Here is a 20,803-nt window from a genome sequence, read left to right as displayed (position 1 = left end):
ATAAGATAAGTTTAATGCTAGCTAGCACCTTACCTTGGCTCCTTGCTGCACTCGCATAACAGGTAGTCAACCTGCCACGATGTCTCCTCGTGGAGTGCAATGTAATCGGCCATAATCGGTGTCCAAAAATGCCGATTACCGATTGTGATGAACACTTGAAATCGGCCAAAATTAATCGGTCGAGCTCATATATATATATATATATATATATATATAACATTTTGTTAATTAAGCCGCATACAAACATAGTCACTTTTGTTTTCTTGAGTAAAGCCGCTCCAAAATGCTGGCGTTTCAGCCTAGCTCAGTGCTTTCTGTGGTGGTGGGGAAAGCCCTTAGAAAATATGGAGAGTTGCGCCATGATTGGCTCAGTATTCTGTCATTCATGGGGACACTGTGTCACTACCAAGTCTAAGGGTAGACCTAGAAAATTATAGCCCCTTGGGTGCTACCATAGAGTTACATTAGAAGTGCCCATCCAAGAAGGCTCAAGGTCATTGGCCACAGATAAAATGACATCAAATCACATTAAATGTACAGTAGCTTTGATTGGACTGATCATGTCAACATCCTACTTTCAAAATCTTAGCTAGCAGTCATCATTATTAATCAAGTCGACAATCTACTGGCAAATCCTTATGAATAGAAATAATAGATAAAGCTCATCGGCCACTGGACATACATTACACAAGTTGGAAATCGCAAATTCAACAATGAGCGGTTTGGAAAGAATCAGTGACAGAGGCTAATGGCAAGCATTGCAAAGCAATCACTAGCCTGCTATTCAGTGGAGTGGCTGTGCTGTTCCAAATCTGGGATTAAGAGGCTCTTTTCCAAGTTTAAAATTATGAACATTCAACATTGGCCATGCTGTCAATGAAGCATAATTTGTGCCGCGCTCAAAACAACTTAAGTCGGAACTGCGAAAACTTTACTTCAGTGAGTTCAAGACAACTGGGAAGTCGGGAATAAACAATCTTCGTAGCCCATGTCCTACTAACATGGTCTATTTTCACCTCATTTTGTCTACTGTTCTGACTTGGTGGTGCACATGTAGCCTATAACCTGTTTGAGAAATGTAATCATTGAATATTGTAAGAGCTTTCATTGTCTGCTTACATGCCCCATTTATTTATCCTACGGTTCTGACTTGGTGTACAGGGAGAACACTGTAAGAACAGCTCATGTTCTGAATTCTGTCGCTGTACATTTCAAAAGTGCTGAAAAAATAGTTATTGACCTTGTCCGTCCTAACTCGCTCATTAATGTCTTAATCGAAATTACGGATTGCCTCTTATCCTCGTCGTCCCCTTATGCCATAGTTTGTACATCTCAATTGTCAGCAGAAATCACATTTGTTTAAGCAAGTCGCCCTATCAGCAATGTTTTTTTTAAAGGCAGTAAATTAGGCTGAATGAACTGTTTGGCTGCCAGACAAGGCTCCACTGATAGCCAGGTGTAGTAGTGGTAAGGTGTTGGGACTGCTGTTGAGACTCTGCTGTTGGGATAGCTTTATGTAGGCCCTAACAGTTTGCGGGCACCGGTTGTCACCATTATAGTGCAGTTAATATAATGTTGAATGTTGTGTAGTGGCATTGCTGGCATTAATCCTCCTGTTGTTGTTTTTTGCCCCACCAAGATTTACATGCTAAAATCGCCACTGGCTCTCACACACACACACCTGTACAAGTGTACACACTTGTGTATTTCTCCTTGAGGCACCCACAGCATGATATTTAAGACTGCAGCCTTGAATGTCTTACAGTCCCCAAGCGATGAGCACACGGCAATGTCAATGAATGATAATAAATACATGAAAATAACAACTTTGGGTGAAAATAAATACTGGCGCTATTTGCAGATTACAACTAGCAGCTAATTATTGTGGTGGCCTCAACTCCATCAGAACACCTCTAGTTTCAACCCCCACCTGAAAGACCCAGTAGCAGTCCCCCCTCCTGGACATGATAGTAATTTAGCAGGCCCAGACACCGTAATGAGCTGCAGTCTAACAGCCTACTGTTTGTACACTATTCCCTCTAAAGACTGCCATGGAAATATAAGGAGGTTGTTAATGGCCAAAGGGGGATTTCAAATGCCCCACTTAATTCTGTGTGAATGATATTGTAAGGGTCTTAATACAGTTGTATTCCAGCCACTAGGGGGTACTCTGGTGAAGCCCATGGGAAATAAACTATATTTCTTTAAGTGAATTGGGGAGAGGAAGATGAAGAAACCCTCGACAACTACTGTGATAATTATTATTTGACCATCCTGGTCATTTATGAACATTTGAACATCTTGGCCATGTTCTGTTATAATCTCCACCCGGCACTGCCAGAAGAGGACTGGCCACCCCTCATAGCCTGATTCCTCTCTAGGTTTCTTCCTAGGTTTTGTTCTTTCTAGGGAGTTTGTCCTAGCCACCGTGCTTCTACACCTGCATTGCTTGCTGTTTGGAGTTTTAGGCTGGGTTTCTGTACAGCACTTTGATATATCAGCTGATGTAAGAAGGGCTATATAAATAAAGTTGAAACAAAAAAAGGGATGTAAACTGCTGTTACATGTGCTGACATGATTAAAAGTGAAGTAAACTGTACCTTTCGCATTGTAGTTTATATTATAAGCTCACAGAAAGGGTAACAAATTTGGAGGTACTGCTGAGATTTATTTTCATGTGAGCACCGGCCCATATTCCTGGAACGGACAACGAGTGAGAGACATTGGGAGAGTAGCTAGCTAGCTAACGTAAGCGGGCTAACCACCGAACGGGTTGTAGCTATCTTGCCATTGCCTGCATTGTCATTGTTGCCACATGAGTAGGACAATGAGTCGAGAGAGGGAAACGTTGTTGGATGAAATTGAACAGAGTTTATGGACTTTAACTGAGGACAATTTACGGCATCTGTGTTTACGTTGTTGAATAGGAGGTGTAGCTGACTCTGAAGTAAAAGGAAAGAGCCATCACGCATTGCGGCGCAAACTGATAGAACATTACTGTGATAAGGAGGATTTAATGGAATCAGAGGATGAGGGAATGTCTTAGCTGCTTCAACTGAAAGACGAAATCAAAGGACTATCGGACTCTGAGGATACTGTGAAAAGTCTGCCAGCCAGTCGGTGCCAACGATACAAGTGGAATAGCGAATCCAGCGGAGAGACGGGAGCTGCGGCAGAACGAAAAGAAGAGGGAGGGGCTCCTCAGCCCAGCAGAGAAGTGTTCTCAGCTCCAGAAAGGCACCCGCCACAGAGAGAGAATGGAGTGAGTGTGTCCAGTTATGAAGACTTTAAAATCCATGGACAGATGGGAGATCAGAATCAGAAAGATAAGCTCAGCTTCAGCAGCCTAGAACATCAGATTGAAAATGGACTGAGAAAAGGATACAGTGAATTAGAAATCATAGAAGCAGTAATTAGAGCTGTGAGCACAGGGCTTAAGATGACGAATTATCTGGAGGAAAAAACAAACATGACACTCTACACACTAAGGCGAATCTTGAGGACACATTATGCAGAGAAGGACGCCACCGAACTGTATCACAAGTTGACTAAGGCAACACAAGAGCCGGAAGAATCTGCCTTGGACTCCCTAGTCCGAGTCTTCGACCTGAGACAGAAAGTGATATCAGCCTCACTTCGTGCCTAATCAGGACTGAAATATGGCACAGAGTTAGTCAAGAGCCAATGCCTGCAGGCCATTGTTACTGTATTAACAAATGATAATCTCAGGGCAGAGATGAGTGCATCTCCAGAATATTAACACCAGTGATGAACTGTTGCTTGAGAAAATGCTAATTGCCCAGGGCAATGAAAGTGAACGCTTGCAAAAGGCCAGGATTTCACGTAAGTTCACACCCACACGAGTGAACGCAGTACAGAGTGAAAATAACGGGGATAGCGGAGAGGAATGTGCACAGGCAGAGCCCTCACAGACCACAGCCCAAAAACAAAAGAAATACAATCCTTTCCTGAGTAAAATTGATGAGAGCAATGAAGCATTCAAAGAAGTGACCTGTCAGATAGCCTCATTAGTACAGTCAGTGCAGGGCCAGGGTGACAGTTCAGTTAGGAGTCGCTCCAACACAAAACAAAGTCCAACCAACAGGGAGAAAAGAAAATGCTAAAGTTGTTATGAGACTGGTCAACAGACTTGCCATCATTGCTACAAATGTGGCAGTGATAGCCATTGGCCAGTAGGATCAGGGACAACGCACATCCATCGGGAAACGCCTGGGGGTCACAACCATGGAACGGGGAGTGACCCCCGATACATCTAGTTCCATCCAGTGTTGCAGTGCAAAGGTAGCGAGAACCTCAGAGTTTAAGTTGTGTTCATTGTGTCATAAAGCTGCCTATTGTTCCAAAGTGTACCAACAGGATCATTGGAAACAGCACCAACCTACATGTAAGACTGACATCTCATGATGAAGTGGGCACGGATTCATTGGGGTCACCCATGACCTTTCCCCGCCGTTCAGCCCGGCAGAGGAGGCCCAGAGACATTAACCTATAACACTTTAGGGCTGCCAAGCTCTTATCAGGATACCAACTAGAGATACTCTGGTGAAGCCCATGGGAAATAAAGAAATATAGTTTAAGTGAATTGGGGAGAGGAAGAAAAATAAACAAAAAAAGTGCTGTAAACTGCTGTTACATGTGCTGACATGATTAAAAGTGAAATAAACTGTACCTTTCGCATTGTAGTTTATAATATAAGCTCATAGAAAGGGTAACAATATCATTACTGTGTGATGCACACCCCCCTCCCTGGGCAGATAGAAACCATCAGTTAGAATGGGCTACTGGGGGCTTGAATCATAAGGGATGGGTGAACATCAACTGTAGAGGCAAAGCTTTTAAGTACATATCATACTCCATTTCCCCAACACCCATCACTCTATTCCTCAATGCACCTCAGCCACCCCCCCAAAATGTAAAGCTCTCGTCTTGGCCCACATGTTAGCTCAAACCTACCTGAAGCGCACAGCATTGCGCAGGGGTGTGTCCCCATAGCGATCTTTGGCGTAGACAGTGGCGCCCTGGCTCAGTAGATATTGCACCACTTTGAGGTGGCCCTCACAGGAAGCGATGTGCAGAGGGGTACGTCCATCATAATCCCCCAGACTTAGATTACTGCCCTGATGACAAGAAACACATCTCATACTGTATAGTTAAATAAAGGTTAAATAATAAATACATTTTTACTGCTCTAATTAAGTTGGTAACCAGTTTATAATAGCAATAAGGCACCTCGGTTGGTTTGTGATATATTGCCAATATACTACGGCTAAGGGCTGTGTCCAAGCACTCCACGTTGAGTTGCGCTTAAGAACAGCCCTTAGCCGTGGTATATTGGCAATATACCACACTCCCTCATGCCTTATTGCTTAAATATATCACCTATAAAATAGGTTCAACCAACTGTAGCGTGGGACTGAGGGAGTAATACAAGCACACACATTTCTCTTTCACCCTGTTCACTGATGATGTTCTGGGTCAATTTGACCCAATACACTACATACAGTAAGTACATAAATACATGATTTTAACCTCCAAACATGAATTTTCAGTAGTTGAGGATGTCCTCTTTAATATGCTGTATTTGCTATGTTTATATACCAAACTATTCAAAATGTATAGCCAAATGTTTGATACTTATACCAAAGTCATAAATCAAATGAAATTTTAAGCTCATTTTTAGCCAAACTTCAGATCACTATCCTACAAGTAAATGAACCCTACCTAGAGGACTAGATAAGAGATCATTGTGAAAAAATTAAGTTAAATAGTATTTCAGTGTTGTTAAACTCCCTACTGGGTAAATTGACCTTCAACATAAGGGGTCTCGTAAAAGAAAATCAAATGTGCTGTATTCTTTTCACCAAGCAGGCTAGGTGAACACAGTCTCCAGAGTGGAACAGGAATAGATAGAACTGGTATTTAACATTGGATTTTGAGAGTCATTTGGGCTACTAGGCATCTATCTGCATTCTGCATTGAGCCAGTGAATGTAGCAGAACCAGTCAGGTCATCATAACATATGTGACGTTCATGGTACAGTGCAAAGTCTGTGGTATCAGTATGGAAACGTGTCTTAGAACACACAAACATATGGTTTGAACTCTGTCCTACAGTCCTGTAATCATGTCGTTAGAACAGGTGTTTTCTTCTCCCCCTCCTGATAGTATGTGAGGTCAGTTGTTGCAGTCATTCTTTTTACTAACAGACATGTTGTATTTACGTAAATGTTCCTCACCATCTCCTTTATGGCATCCAAGGCCTCCAAGTCTCCTATCTTAGAAGCGGCACAAGCTAAGGTGGGGGTCAGAGCATCCCGGACAGCTTCTAGCTCCTGGAAACGTCAGCAGAAAAACCATCAGCTGTCATGCCAATACAAAGACTGACAATCAGTAGAGAAATGCTTTATGTAACGTGTTGTAAGTGACGCCGATAAAAATACACTATCAAGTTGAATTTAACACATTGGAATGCCCAGGGATAGTTTTTTCTCTCCAAAAAAACGTATCTGTCCTATCAGATAAGCCAGAGCCCAATGAAAACATGTTAGGTGGAAAGTAACCCAGCAGACTCAATGGTGGTGACAGTGTGTGTGATGTGGCTGGCTGTGCGGTGGCCTCACCTCCTTACAGCTGATGCTCAGGGACTTGGCGATGACCTGGATGAAGCGACTGTCGCTCAGAGTGAGCTTGGCCCCCTGCAGGTCAGCGATCATCTCTCCCCGCAGGTTCTGACTCAGCATCTGGACAGGTACAACAGAGACAACAAAGGACAGATAACACACAAACAGTCAACACAGACAAGCATGATCAAGGAATATACCATCATGTCACTGACCTTTATCCGCATGTGAATCATCTCTGCCATCTATTGCCATTATTTTCTTCTTAAAATAGGACTAACACAGATGTCACTCTAAAGTTCAGGCTAATGTTGACATAGAAAAGCTTTTGAAGCGAATAAGGGGCCTACAAAGTGTAGTGAGGTAATGAGTGTGTTTTGACTGGTACTCCTACCTTTATTTTGGCCTCTTTGCTGAGGTCCGTCCTGGCCAGCACGTAGGACAGCTTGCACAGGGCAGCCTCAGGAGTCATGTCACAGCCTGCCACCAGTCCTGCGTCACTCAAGGCCTGAGGGGATCAGGAAGACATGTTAACACACATCCATCCACATCATGTGCACTCTCCCACTCCCACTGGACACTGTTCTGGGGTACCTTTCCGGTGGCGTACGATGTGGTGACAGAACCCCTCAGACACTGGGTGCAGTTGACCATGATCACGCCCCTCTCTGTGGCATTCCGGAACTCCTCAAGCAGGTCAGCACGGTTGTCAGGGGCGTTTCCACTACCATACGTCTCCAGGACAATGCCCTCCATGGGCGCCTGCAGGAAGGACTTCACCTGCGCGCACACACACACACACAGAGAGATACAGCCAGCAAGATGAGCGGCCATCTCAGTCTGGCTTGTGGACAAAGGAGTGTACGGAGCTAGGATCGGGTATAACAACCTGCCCAGACCTACCCCCCTCCCCCCTCCTCCAGACCATTATATCTGGTGATTCACTGGCTCTAGGAGATCTCTTCAAAATACCAGCTCTGGCATCTGGAGAGGAGATGGCTCAAATGGCCAGGCAGGGGGAACCATTAACTTCAAGGTTAATGGTTGACAGCGTCATTTCACTTGGCAGCGGACCTTAGACCTAACTTGTGGAGGGAATCATAGCAAGTTATCTTCCATTGGATTTTGGATCAAGCGCCTAGCTTGCCAGAAATGTGAACAGAATCCCAAATAAACCCCATGCTGGCAGAGACCATGGAAGGCAGAGGAGACACTGATGCATAATCAAAGAAGCAGATAAAAACATATAAATAAATAAAACAATGAGACAGTAAACATTGAGACAGTAAAACCATCCTCCCCTCAATCTGTAGCGAGGAAGGCGTATCTAAGTGTTTAAGTGTCTGTGCCAAGCCCCTCGTCTTTAGCGGGTAATTGGACATGCCCCATAACCCGGTCTCCTTTTTCATTGGACTAAATGCCGCTGGCAGCCCCAAAGCAGCTCCCGGCTATATGCAGACCACTTGGAACGCCCACACGATGCTGGCTCGTCAGAAAACACAGTAGGACCTGCATGAGAGGATTCACCACAACAGAGCTACAATGAAGACTTTTAGATAAATATGGCCCCAAATGGCTGTTCTGATTTAGTCTTTCTACAATAGGGTATTACTTTCACTATTACTGTATATCAGAAGTAGGAAGACTGTTGTGATTTAATGATGTGGTTGAATAGGCAACAGAATCAGGGCAGAGCCACTATCCACCCCTTCTCACCCCCACCCTGGGAAGCCTCTTACAGTCACAGCAGTGATGCCTGGGAAGAGTCTCAGCAGACCCACGTTACGGTTCATCAGAGTGCTCACTCTGAACTGCGCGGTTGTGTTCGCTCGCCACACCGTGTCCCAGTTAACTGCAGGGGATATGGAAAAAGTTTAGTGAAAAGATCCATCCTAGGCCATGTCAAAGATTTGACTTGATATACACTACCGTTCAAAAGTTTGGGGTCACTTAAAAATGTCCTTGTTTTTGAAAGAAAAGCATATTTTTTGTCCATTACAATAACATCCGATTGATTCGAAATATAGTGTAGACATTGTTAATGATTTTTAGAAGGCCAGCATCCCGGAGTCGCCTCTTCACAGTTGACATTGAGACTGATGTTTTGCGGGTACTAATTAATGAAGCTGCCAGTTGAGGACTTGTGAGGCGTCTGTTTCTCGAACTAGACACTCCAATGTACTTGTGCTCTTGGTCAGTTGTGCACCAGGGCCTCCCACTCCTATTTCTATTTTGGATAGATCCAGTTTCTGCTGCTCTGTGAAGGGAGTAGTACACAGCGTTGTACGAGATCTTCAGTTTCTTGGTAATTTCTCGCATGGAATAGCCTTCATTTCTCAGAACAAGAATAGACTGTCGAGGGGGCCTCCCGGGTGGCGCAGTGATTCTGGGTTTGAGTCCAGGCTCTGTTGCAGCCGGCCGCGACCGGGAGGCCCATGGAGCGGCGCACAATTGGCCCAGCGTCGTCTGGGTTTAGGGAGGGTTTGGCCGGCAGGGATATCCTTGTCTCATCGCGCACTAGCGACTCCTGTGGCGGTGACCAGGTCGCCAGGTGTACGGTGTTTCCTCCGACACATTGGTGCGGCTGGCTTCCGGGTTGGATGTGCATTGTGTCAAGAAGCAGTGCGGCTTGGTTGGGTTGTGTTTCGGAGGACGCATGGCTCTCGACCTTCGCCTCTCCCGAGTCTGTACGGGAGTTGCAGCGATGAGACAAGACTATAACTACTACCAATTGGATACCACGAAATTGGGGAGAATTATAATAATACATTTTAAAAAAGAATAGACTGACGAGTTTCAGAAGAAAGGTCATTGTATATGGCCAATTTTGCCTGTAATCGAACCCCAAAAAAACTGATGCTCAAGATACTCAACTAGTCTAAAGAAGGCCAGTTTTATTGCTTCTTTAATCAAGACAACAGTTTTCAGCTGTGCTAATGTAACAGTGTAGCTTCTGTCCCTCTCCTCGCCCATACCTGGGCTCGAACACAGGAGTGATGGTTGCTGATAATGGGCCTCTGTACTCCTATGTAGATATTCCATTTTTTTAAAATCAGCCATTTCCAGCTACAATAGTCATTTACAACATTAACAATGTCTACACTGCATTTCTGATCAATTTGATGTTATTTTAAACACAAAAATGTGCTTTTCTTTCAAAAACAAGGACATTTTTAAGTGACCCCAAACTTTTGAACGGTAGTATAGATATAAACACATAACAGGACAGAACAAATATTACACCACTTGATTACTTTTAATATCCACTTCAGCATTGGCCAGAGGAGCCAGGTTAGGAGAATTGAAGGCATTGAAACTCCCAGAATCCACCTTGGTTACACGGTTCCCCCGGTACAGCTTGTGGTGGAAATACAAACAAACCTAGAGACGCAGATGGAGAATGAATGAAACCTACTAAGACATCATTAAGCATATACACTGAACCAAAATATAAAATGCAACATATAAAGTGTTGGTCCAATGTTTCATGAGCTGAAAGAAAATACATTCTACATATGCACAAAGCTTATTTCTCTCAAATTTTGGGCACAAATTTGTTTATATCCCTGTTAGTGAGCATTTCTCCTTTTACAACATATTCCATCCCCTTGACATGTGGCATATCAAGAAGCTGATTAAACAGCATGATCATTACACAGGTGCACCTTGTGCTGGGGACACAAGGCCATTAAAATGTGCGGTTTTGTTACAACACAATGCCACAGATGTCTCAAGTTGAGGGAGTGTGCAATTGGCACGCTGACTGCAGGAATGTCCTACACAGCTGTGGTCAGATAATTGAATGTTCATTTCTGTACCATAAGGCAGAAATGTCATTTTAGAAAATTTGGCAGTATGTCCAACTGGCCTCCGAAAACCGCAGACCACGTGTATGGCGTTGTGTGGGCGAGCAGTTTGCTGATGTCAACGTTGTGAACAGAGTGCCCCATTGTAGAGTGCCCCATTATGGTATGGGCAGCTACGGACAACAGATACAATAGCATTTTATCAAAGTCAATTTTAACGCAGAGATACCTTGACAAGAACCTGAGGACCATTGTCCTGCCATTCAGCTTCTCTTCCCCTCTAACCCTGGTCTGGGAATGCCGCAGGCACTTCATGTTTTTGATTTGACCTGCGGCACTCCAGGAACAGGGTTGTCTACCCCTGTACTACTGTTATAGTTTATACACTGAGTGTACACAACAAGGTTCCACAGGGATGCTGGCCCATGTTGACGCCAATACTTCCGACAGTTATGTCATGTTGGCTGGATGTCCTTTAGGTGGTGGACCATTCTTGATACACATGGGAAACTGTTGAGCTTGAAAAATACATCAGCGTAGCAGTTCTTCACACAAACTGGTGCGGCTGGCACCTACTACCATACCTCGTTCAAAGGTACTTAAATATTTTGTCCTGCCCATTCACCCTCAATGGCACACATACATAATCCATGTCTCAAGGCTTAAAAATCATTCTTTAACCTGCGTCATTACGTGACTTACATTAATGTGATGACTGTTATTTATCGAATCAACTAACTATGTTTAATTGTTACATGATTAAATATGTAACAATTAACTCATTAGGAATTTGGGGCACCACGGAAGAAGTTGTTTAACGAGTTACCATCTCCCGAATTAAACTCCAAAGAAATATAAATATAGGTTTTATCGATAACAGTCACTTACTAATCATTACCTCATATCAGTCTCATTCGGAATGTCGCAGACCTCTTGAATCCGCAAAAACACCAGCCTTTTCTTATTATTCAGTCGTACACAACCAATTTTAATTATTTACTTACTAACAACACAGAATACACTCTTACATGAGACAAAAGTCACTAGTGGACTAACAAGATATGACAGCTTGTTACACATGAGGGAGGGGTAGATAAGAGTCAAACTTATTGTACATTTGGAAACTACCCTCAAAAGTAATATTAATTCTTTGCTCACAAACCACCGCTTGTTTGGGTAAGGAATGCAATGTCTTTACGTGTAGATGTCTCTGTCCTTCGTCTCTCTGAAACCAATCAATCCTTCTATGGGAAGTGGCTCGATGGCTCTGGTTGTCCTCCAGTGGTCACAATGTCCTTAGTTGTTCTGGCATGGAGTGGATGTGTCATCAGATGCACCAATGATTGTCGAGATGGGATCTTCTCCTTCCTTTCTCGGTAGATAGTCAAATTCTAGATCCCTTTACATGAACAGCTGCAGACTGTCAAATGTTCTGGTCCAGTCCATCTTCTTCACCTCATGTTGAGGGTTTCTAAGAATTTCAACATATGGCCACTGCTTCACGTCTGCTGGTCTGGTAGTTGAGGTTATCTTCTCACCTTGTCGAGTCTTAGAGTTTCAACCATTCAGCTCACGCTGTCCGTCTGGCATGTTAATTCTTAGCGAGTCCTTTTAAGCACTCTGGTCGGAAAGGCAGTTCCATCACACTGACACTCTTCTGACCTCATTAGGGGCGTGGCTTAGTTAATGTGCCAGGGACATGAAAAACCATTACCTCATTAGGAAACCAAAATCACATTGCTATCTTAACATAGTTTCCTCATTCTTCATATTGTATTAGCATCATATTGGATGGAAACTTTACAGCTAGAATGCGTTTCCTTCCTAAGTTACAGTATTTTCATTATACAGTTTTTAATGACATCAAAATGAAAAGCAATATGACAGGATTATTCTTTAGATCCCCACGGATCATTCATAACATTCCTATCTTATAAATATTGTTCCCTTATTCACTTTTTGAACAAAACGTTTTTGGGCGGCAAAATGTCTCTAACAAAGACATCCCAATCTTTGTTACAGGAACACAGCTGGCTGCATATACGTCATCAGATACTGGATATACAGATACATCAGAGCGCACAACAGAACATTATACTGTCTACACTCGGTTTGTTGTTTATATTAAAATTGTTTCATTAAAATCGACTCCACAACGTGGTTAGCCTTTATGGCTGGGACTGCAAGTTTGTGTTTCATTTTTTTGTGTGGATTCCACGAGTGCTAGCTGGCTGTACTACAGACACCTGTCGTCGTCGTGGGAAAGACTCGTTATCTTTTCGTAAAACAACTGGTTGCAGCTAAGGAGATCCTGAGGGAAATCAAAGAGAACCAACAGCTTTACGCTATGGAGGAACAACATACTCCATCATGGAAAGATCCGACTACCCCACAAAATAACTTTAACCTGAAAAAAAAAGAAACTGATTAAGACACGGACGATTTACTTACCGTTGAAGTAGAGGCTAGTTCTCTGGCTGAAATCCATGCAACACTGGAAAAGTTGAGGTGGTAACAGGGTTGGGGGAGTTTGAAATTCTCATGCTCCAAGGAGAAAACAAGGCACTCACAGCCAAGGTAAAAATCCACGATTCCAACATGGATTGTCTACTCAGGGAAAACAGGGTGATGAAGGAGTCGCTACTAGACATACAAAGTCGTAGCATGCGGGAAAATCTATTTTTTTCTGGGATTCCTGAGGACGCATCCAATAATCCAGAGGGCGCGATCAGATAATTCATGCAATCCGCCTTGAAACTTCCTATAGACTGTAAACAAGGTGGCTTTCCAACGAGTGCACAGACTTGGAGCGACAAGACCTTCGGTCCCGACCGATCATAGCAAAATTTATCACTACCAACAAAAGGAGCTGATCAACAGTAGAGGAAGGGAGCTCAAATTCTGTCTCAATGACCAATTTCCAAGGGAGATATACAAACATCGTAAGAGACTGAATCCGGTACAAAGGGAGAAGGGTAAGCGTGCCTTTCTCATTGTGGTCAAACTCTTTATAGATGGACAGCTATTCCGAGACAGCTCCATAACACCACGGCTGTACTACATTCTACAGGGACTTCAGATTACGAAAAAAATAAAAGTATGGGAACTTTAAAAATATCTGAACATTATGAAGTGGATTTGAACACACACGTACTCAATTACATGCTCGCTTACACCTGATCTTGTGTTTATTGTTTGTCTATCTTTTTATGTATTTGTCTACAAGTTTATATATGTTTACAACAAGCAAGGGGAATATATCAGAATAGGGGCATAATAACATATTGTATGGAATACATTTGTACTGTAGTGAAGCCGTCTCTAGAATAATGCAAGGTCTCTTTCATGATCATGTGAAACGTAATTGCTATGGAAATGCTGGAATGTGTTTTTCAATGATGTTAAAGTTAATTATGATGCAACTATGACGGTGATACGATATGGACTACAATTATCATCATGAATATTAACCTCTTGGCGCACGGATCCCTTTATCAACAACCGCTGAATTGCAGAGCCCCAAATTCAAAAAGAATTACTAAAAATATTTAGTCATGAAGTCACAAGTGCAATATACCAAAACACAGCTTGTTAATCCACCTGTCGTGTCAGATTTTGAAAATTTGCTTTACAGCGAAAGCATTCCAAGCGTTTGTGTGAGTTTAATCGATCACTAGACAAAACATTAAACACCTAGCCGCAATGTAGATTGGTCACGAAAAGCAATAAAATTAATCGCTTACCTTTGATAATCTTCGGATGTTTGCACTCACGAGACTCCCAGTTACACAATAAATGTTCCTTTTGTTCGATAAAGATGATTTTTATATCCAAAAACCTCCATTTGGTTTGCGCGTTATGTTCAGTAATCCACAGGCTCCAGTGGTCATGAATGGCAGACGAAGATTCCAAATAGTATCCGTAAGGTTCGTAGAAACATGTCAAACGTTTTTTATAATCAATCCTCAGGTTGTTTTTAACAAATAATCGATAACATTTCAACCGGACGGTAAACTATTCAATAAAAGAGAAAGAAAATGTAGAGCTATAACTTTCGCGCGCATGAACTAATCGAAGGACATCTGGCTATCCACTGACGCGTTTTGATAAATCTCACTCATTTTTCAGAATAAAAGCTTGAAACTATGTCTAAAGACTGTTCACACCCTGTGGAATCTGGTTGATATCCCTTTAAATGGAAGGCAGGCAGGCAATGGAACAGGGATTTTTCAAAATAAGAGGCACTTCCGGGTTGGATTTCCTCAGGTTTTCGCCTGCAAAATCAGTTCTGCTATACTCAGACAATATTTTGACAGTTTTGGAAACTTTAGAGTATTTTCTATCCTAATCTGTCAATCATATGCATATTCTAGCATGTGGGCCTGAGAAATAGGCCGTTTACATTGGGAAAAATAACATTCCCAAACATAAAAATTCTGCCTCCTAGCGTCAAGAAGTTAATGCTATATGCACTACATGTTACACACAGACACTCAACCATGCAAATTGGTGGAGTTATTTTTTTATTCGGACATCAGTCTTACACAGACATTGATATAGTGAGTGTGTACACATCCAATATCATACACATCAACCTACTCAGATTTACTACACACATAATATCTTCTCTAAATGTTCTAACATCTGTGGCATTGGCTCACAGGCAAGGGAATAAAACAAAAATTGCTAGAACCTACTTCTTAAATATCAGACATTTGAAAGCTCTAGTTGACTGTCATAATACCTCTGATGGCAGTAACTTTACAATAACTAATTATGGTCAATTTAGACTGAGAATAGTATAGCCAGTTATAATTGTAATGGTTTAGCAGATTTTAAAAAAAGATCAGTCTTTACATGGCTAAAAGAAAAGGAATATAACATACTGTTTACAGGAAACTCACTCTACATCCTTAGATGAAGTTGTGTGTAAAAAGGAAAGGGGTGGTGAAATAATTTTCTGTCATGGACAAAGGAACTCAAAAGGTGTGATGACATTAATTAACAAAAATTTAGATCTGAATGTGCAAATAATCAGGAATGATTCGCAAGGAAGGTGGATCCTTTTGAATATGAAAGTGGACGAAAAAGAGATTTGGCTCATTCATCTCTATGGTCCAAATCAAGATGATCCATACTTCTTCAAAAACATTTATACCAATTTATTGAACTTACAGGCAACAAATGATCAACTCATTATGGTACAGTAGGAGACTATTACACACTGTTAAGTACCTCAATGGACCGTAAAGGTAATCACTCCACAAATTATCATCACCGTGCCCTAAAGGATATCACCAATATTATGAACAGATTAGAAATAGTGGATATTTGGAGACTAAAAAACCCCGACCTAGTGAGATATACATGGAGACTTAATCAAGCTAAGTCATCTTGACTACTTTGTCTCTTTCATCAAAGGTTAAAAAGTTTCAATAGGGGACAGAATGTGATCGGATCGGATCTATTTTGGCATTCACATATAGTGGGGAGAACAAGTATTTGATAACCCGCAAAATCGGCAGTGTTTCCTACTTACAAAGCATGTAGAGGTCTGTAATTTTTTATCATAGGTACACTTCAACTGTGAGAGACGGAATCTAAAACAAAAATCCAGAAAATCACATTGTATGATTTTTAAGTAATTAATTTGCATTTTATTGCATGACATAAGTATTTGATCACCTACCAACCAGTAAGAATTCCGGCTCTCACAGAACTGTTAGTTTTTCTTTAAGAAGCCCTCCTGTTCTCCACTCATTACCTGTATTAACTGCACCTGTTTGAACTCGTTACCTGTATAAAAGACACCTGTCCACACACTCAATCAAACAGACTCCAACCTCTCCACAATGGCCAAGACCAGAGAGCTGTGTAAGGCCATCAGGGATAAAATTGTAGACCTGCACAAGGTTGGGATGGGCTACAGGACAATAGGCAAGCAGCTTGGTGAGAAGGCAACAACTGTTGGGGCAATTATTAGAAAATGGAAGAAGTTCAAGATGACGGTCAATCACCCTCGGTCTGGGGCTCCATGCAAGATCTCAACTCGTGAGGCATCAATGATCATGTGAAAGGTGAGGGATCAGCCCAGAACTACACGGCAGGACCTGGTCAATGACCTGAAGAGAGCTGGGACCACAGTCTCAAAGAAAAGCATTAGTAACACACTACGCCGCCATGGATTAAAATCCTGCAGCGCACGCAAGGTCCCCCTGCTCAAGCCAGCGCATGTCCAGGCCCGTCTGAAGTTTGCCAATGACCATCTGGATGATCCAGAGGAGGAATGGGAGAAGGTCATGTGGTCTGATGAGACAAAAATAGAGCTTTTTGGTCAAAACTCCACTCGCCGTGTTTGGAGGAAGAAGAAGGATGAGTACAACCCCAAGAACACCATCCCAACCGTGAAGCATGGAGGTGGAAACATCATTCTTTAGGGATGCTTTCCTGCAAAGGGGACAGGACGACTGCACCGTATTGAGGGGAGGATGGATGGGGCCATGTATCGCGAGATCTTGGCCAACAACCTCCTTCCCTCAGTAAGAGCATTGAAGATGGGTCGTGGCTGGGTCTTCCAGCATGACAACGACCCGAAACACACAGCCAGGGCAACTAAGGAGTGGCTCCGTAAGAAGCATCTCAAGGTCCTGGAGTGGCCTAGCCAGTCTCCAGACATGAACCCAATAGAAAATCTCTGGAGGGAGCTGAAAGCCCGTATTGCCCAGCGACAGCCCCGAAACCTGAAGGATCTGGAGAAGGTCTGCATGGAGGAGTGGGCCAAAATCCCTGCTGTAGTGTGTGCAAACCTGGTCAAGAACTACAGTAAACGTATGATCTCTGTAATTGCAAACAAAGGTTTCTGTACCAAATATTAAGTTCTGCTTTTCTGATGTATCAAATACTTATGTCATGCAATAAAATGCAAATTAATTACTTAAAAATCATACAATGTGATTTTCTGGATTTTTGTTTTAGATTCCGTCTCTCACAGTTGAAGTGTACCTATGATAAAAATACAGACCTCTACATGCTTTGTAAGTAGGAAAACCTGCAAAATCGGCAGTGTATCAAATACTTGTTCTCCCCACTGTAACTCTTAAAGATTTCACGAGGACGGTGCTATTGGAAATTTAAACAAAGTTTACTGGAGGACAACCTATTTTGAACAAAATAATTTATAACTGAATTTTTCAAGTACAATATAGGTTCAGCAAATCCCCTTATTGTTTGAGATACCTTTAAAATGTACCTTCAAAGGTCATTCAATTCAATATTCATCAATAAAAAAAAGCACTTTCTGCCAAAAGAGACAAGACTAACAAGGGAAATCCATGAACTAACAGTACAGGTAGATAGCAATAAAAACGATACTACAGAGATACAGAACAAAAATAACTTATTCAAGTACGATCTAGTGTAATCTATTACAAAAATAATGCAAACTGTATGGAATTTGGAGAAAAATGCACAAAATTCACGCTGAATTTCCAATACGGGAACGCTAACAAAAATTATTTGCAGAAACTCGTTACTGAAGACAGAGTCATCTATGATTCTCCGAACTATATTTTAAAAGAGGAAGCTAATTTTTTTAGGCAGATGTTCTCTTTTCCGTCTCATCCTCTACCACTGAATGAAGATTACGGTAAGGAATTCTTTCCAAATAATATAAAAAAAAATGGGAAATTAACAGAAAGATCAGTGCGAAGGCCAAATTACAGAGGAAGAACTTTGAGGCTATTAAATCCTTTCAGTCTGGAAAAAACCCAGGGCTTGATGGCATACTGGAAAAGGTATATCAAGCCTTTTTGATATACTAAAATCTCCATTGTTAGATTGTTTTTACTCCTCCTATAGGAATGGTAGTCTGTCAGGTACTCAGGAGGTAGGTCTGATTTCTCTATTATTAAAACAAGACCCAGATGGCAAATATAAAGACCCAGTCTAAAAAACTCGAGGACCCTTACACTTCAATGTTGTGATGCAAAAATACTAGCAAAATGCATAGCACTCAGATATTGCACCAGGTATTGTTCATCCTGATCAGACAGCCACACGGTCCCGTGTGGCTCAGTTGGTAGAGCATGGCGCTTGCAACGCCAGGGTTGTGGGTTCATTCCCCACGGGGGGACCAGGATGAATATGTATGAACTTTCCAATTTGTAAGTCGCTCTGGATAAGAGCGTCTGCTAAATGACTTAAATGTAAATGTAAATGTTTACATGGACGATACATTGGAGATAATATACGACAACGACTAGAAATAATAGAACATCATGAAAAATCTAAGAAGCCAGGCCTGGTATTTATAGCGGATTTGAAAAGGTATTTGATAAAGTAAGACTGGATTTTATTTATAAATGCCTGGATTTTTTCAATTTTGGTAATTCTCTTATAAAATGGGTCAAAATAATGTATAGCAAATCCTAGGTGTAAAATAGTACATAATGGCTATTTCTCAGAGAGTTTTGAATTGTCAAGAGGAGTTAAACAAGGGTGTCCGCTGTCATCATATATATTCGTTATGGCCATAAAAATGCTAGCTATTAAAATCAGATCCAATAACAGAGGATTAGAAATCCAAGGCTTAAAAAACAAAGGTGTCCATGTATGCCGATGACTCAAGTTTTATATTAAGTCCGCAAGATAGATCCCTGCAATGTCTCATTGAAGATCTAGGTAACTTTTCTGTACTCTCTGGACTAAAACCTAATTATGATAAGTGTACAATATTACGTATTGGATCTTTAAATTCAACTTTTACATGACCCTTCAGTTTACCTATAAAATGGGCTGATGGTGAAGTAGACATACTTGGTATTCATATCACAAAATATATAAATAAGCTCTCAATGAATTTCAATAGAAAACGACCTGTCTATTTACGGAAAAATGTACCTGATTAACTCCTTAGTCATATCTCAGTTTACTCAATTACTTATGGCATTGTCTACTCCTGATGATTTCTTTTTTCAAATCATATGAGCAAAAAATATTTCGCTTTATCTGGGAAGCTAAACCAGACAAAATAAAACGTGCCTATCTATATAATGAATAGGATGGGTTGATTAAATAGAAAAGCACTAAACCTCTCTAAAAGCTTCACTTATTCAAAAGTTTTACTTCAACCCTAAATGGTTCTCAAGTAGATTACTAAGAAAAGCTCATCCATTGATTAAAAATTGCGATTAATTGAAAATGATACTTTTTTTCCAAAGTCTCTTTTTCAAACAAGCATTGCAGAGCTGGCTACAATTTCAATTTCATCCCCTGAAAAGATAGAACAAATATTACAAAAAAAATTATGGCTGAACTCAAATTTGCTAGTTGATAAGATACCTGTATTTATGGGAAAGATGTTTGAAAATGGTATTTTGTTCTTAAATTATATTGTAAATTGGAATGGTAGAGTTATGTCATTCATGGAGTTATCAGAATTGTACGGGAAGGTCTGCTCAATCCAAGAGTATAACCAATTGATTACAGCATTACCCCAAAAATAGAGGAGGCAGGTTGCAGCGGGAGGAGGCAGGGAACTGGTCTGTCTGCCCAATATAAAAGGATCAAAGCGGAGGAATAAAAATAGCAAACAGGAAAGTATACCAGCTTCATTTGAGTACCAGGATGTTGACAACTGTGCCATACAGATTGCAAAACAGTTAGGAAGAGATTTTTGATGTACCGATTCCATGGTACAGGGTGTACGAGTTGATATATAAAACAACGCAAGATTCAAGACTTCATGCTTTTCAGCTAAAATGATTATATAGAACTCTTGCCACCAACAAAATGTTGAATATTTGGGGCATAAAATCATCGAAGCTCTGCAGATTTTGTTGTGAGGATACAGAATCAATAGACCATTTATTTTGGTATTGCCCTCAGGTAGCCTGTTTCTGGTCTCAGGTTCAGGAATAGCTGAAAATGCATAGCATTGATCGAAAATTGACCCTAGAAGAAATAGTACTGTTAGGAGCTCTGGAAAGATCGGATCAGTCAATTACTAATACCCTTAGTAAAACTATTTATCTTACAACACGCAATCTTTGGATTCTATTCGATTAGATAGATTGAAATTGTACGTTAAACATCACAGCATAGTTGAAAGATATGTGTTGCGTAAAAACCCAGTGTGTGGCCAGCAGAGATAGATGGGATGGGCTGAGGGAAGGGATGTGGAATTGGAGACAAGTAGGAGTGGAGTTGCTGTGTGGGAGATTGACCATCATTCTAAGATAAGTTTTAAATTAAATATAATAAAAAGAATGTTTGAATGACAGTAAGGGGCAGTGTTTTTACAACTAATGCCGGTTTGCCTGAGGCTGATGCCATGCAGGTGTTTCTACACATGCATATA

The 20,803-nt window shown here is 41.4% G+C and overlaps 1 protein-coding gene across 1 annotated transcript in view; it reads right to left on the bottom strand.

Annotated features, from left to right (window-relative positions):
* Positions 1 to 20,803, bottom strand: part of LOC120060321 (60 kDa lysophospholipase-like) — a 39,666-nt gene that overhangs the window by 8,678 nt on the left and 10,185 nt on the right. The window contains exons 6-12 of the mRNA XM_039009528.1: positions 9,895 to 10,021; positions 8,380 to 8,492; positions 7,235 to 7,420; positions 7,035 to 7,148; positions 6,641 to 6,760; positions 6,257 to 6,352; positions 4,975 to 5,138 (exon numbers count right to left, since the gene is read on the bottom strand). Of these exons, the coding sequence (XP_038865456.1) occupies positions 4,975 to 5,138; positions 6,257 to 6,352; positions 6,641 to 6,760; positions 7,035 to 7,148; positions 7,235 to 7,420; positions 8,380 to 8,492; positions 9,895 to 10,021 (920 nt within the window). The remainder of the gene's footprint in view (positions 1 to 4,974; positions 5,139 to 6,256; positions 6,353 to 6,640; positions 6,761 to 7,034; positions 7,149 to 7,234; positions 7,421 to 8,379; positions 8,493 to 9,894; positions 10,022 to 20,803) is intronic.

The sequence above is a fragment of the Salvelinus namaycush genome, chromosome 15 (assembly GCF_016432855.1).
Source record: "Salvelinus namaycush isolate Seneca chromosome 15, SaNama_1.0, whole genome shotgun sequence".
Lineage (NCBI taxonomy): Eukaryota > Metazoa > Chordata > Actinopteri > Salmoniformes > Salmonidae > Salvelinus > Salvelinus namaycush.
Note: the sequence above shows the minus strand (reverse complement) of the source record. Positions and strands in the feature narration are given on the sequence as shown.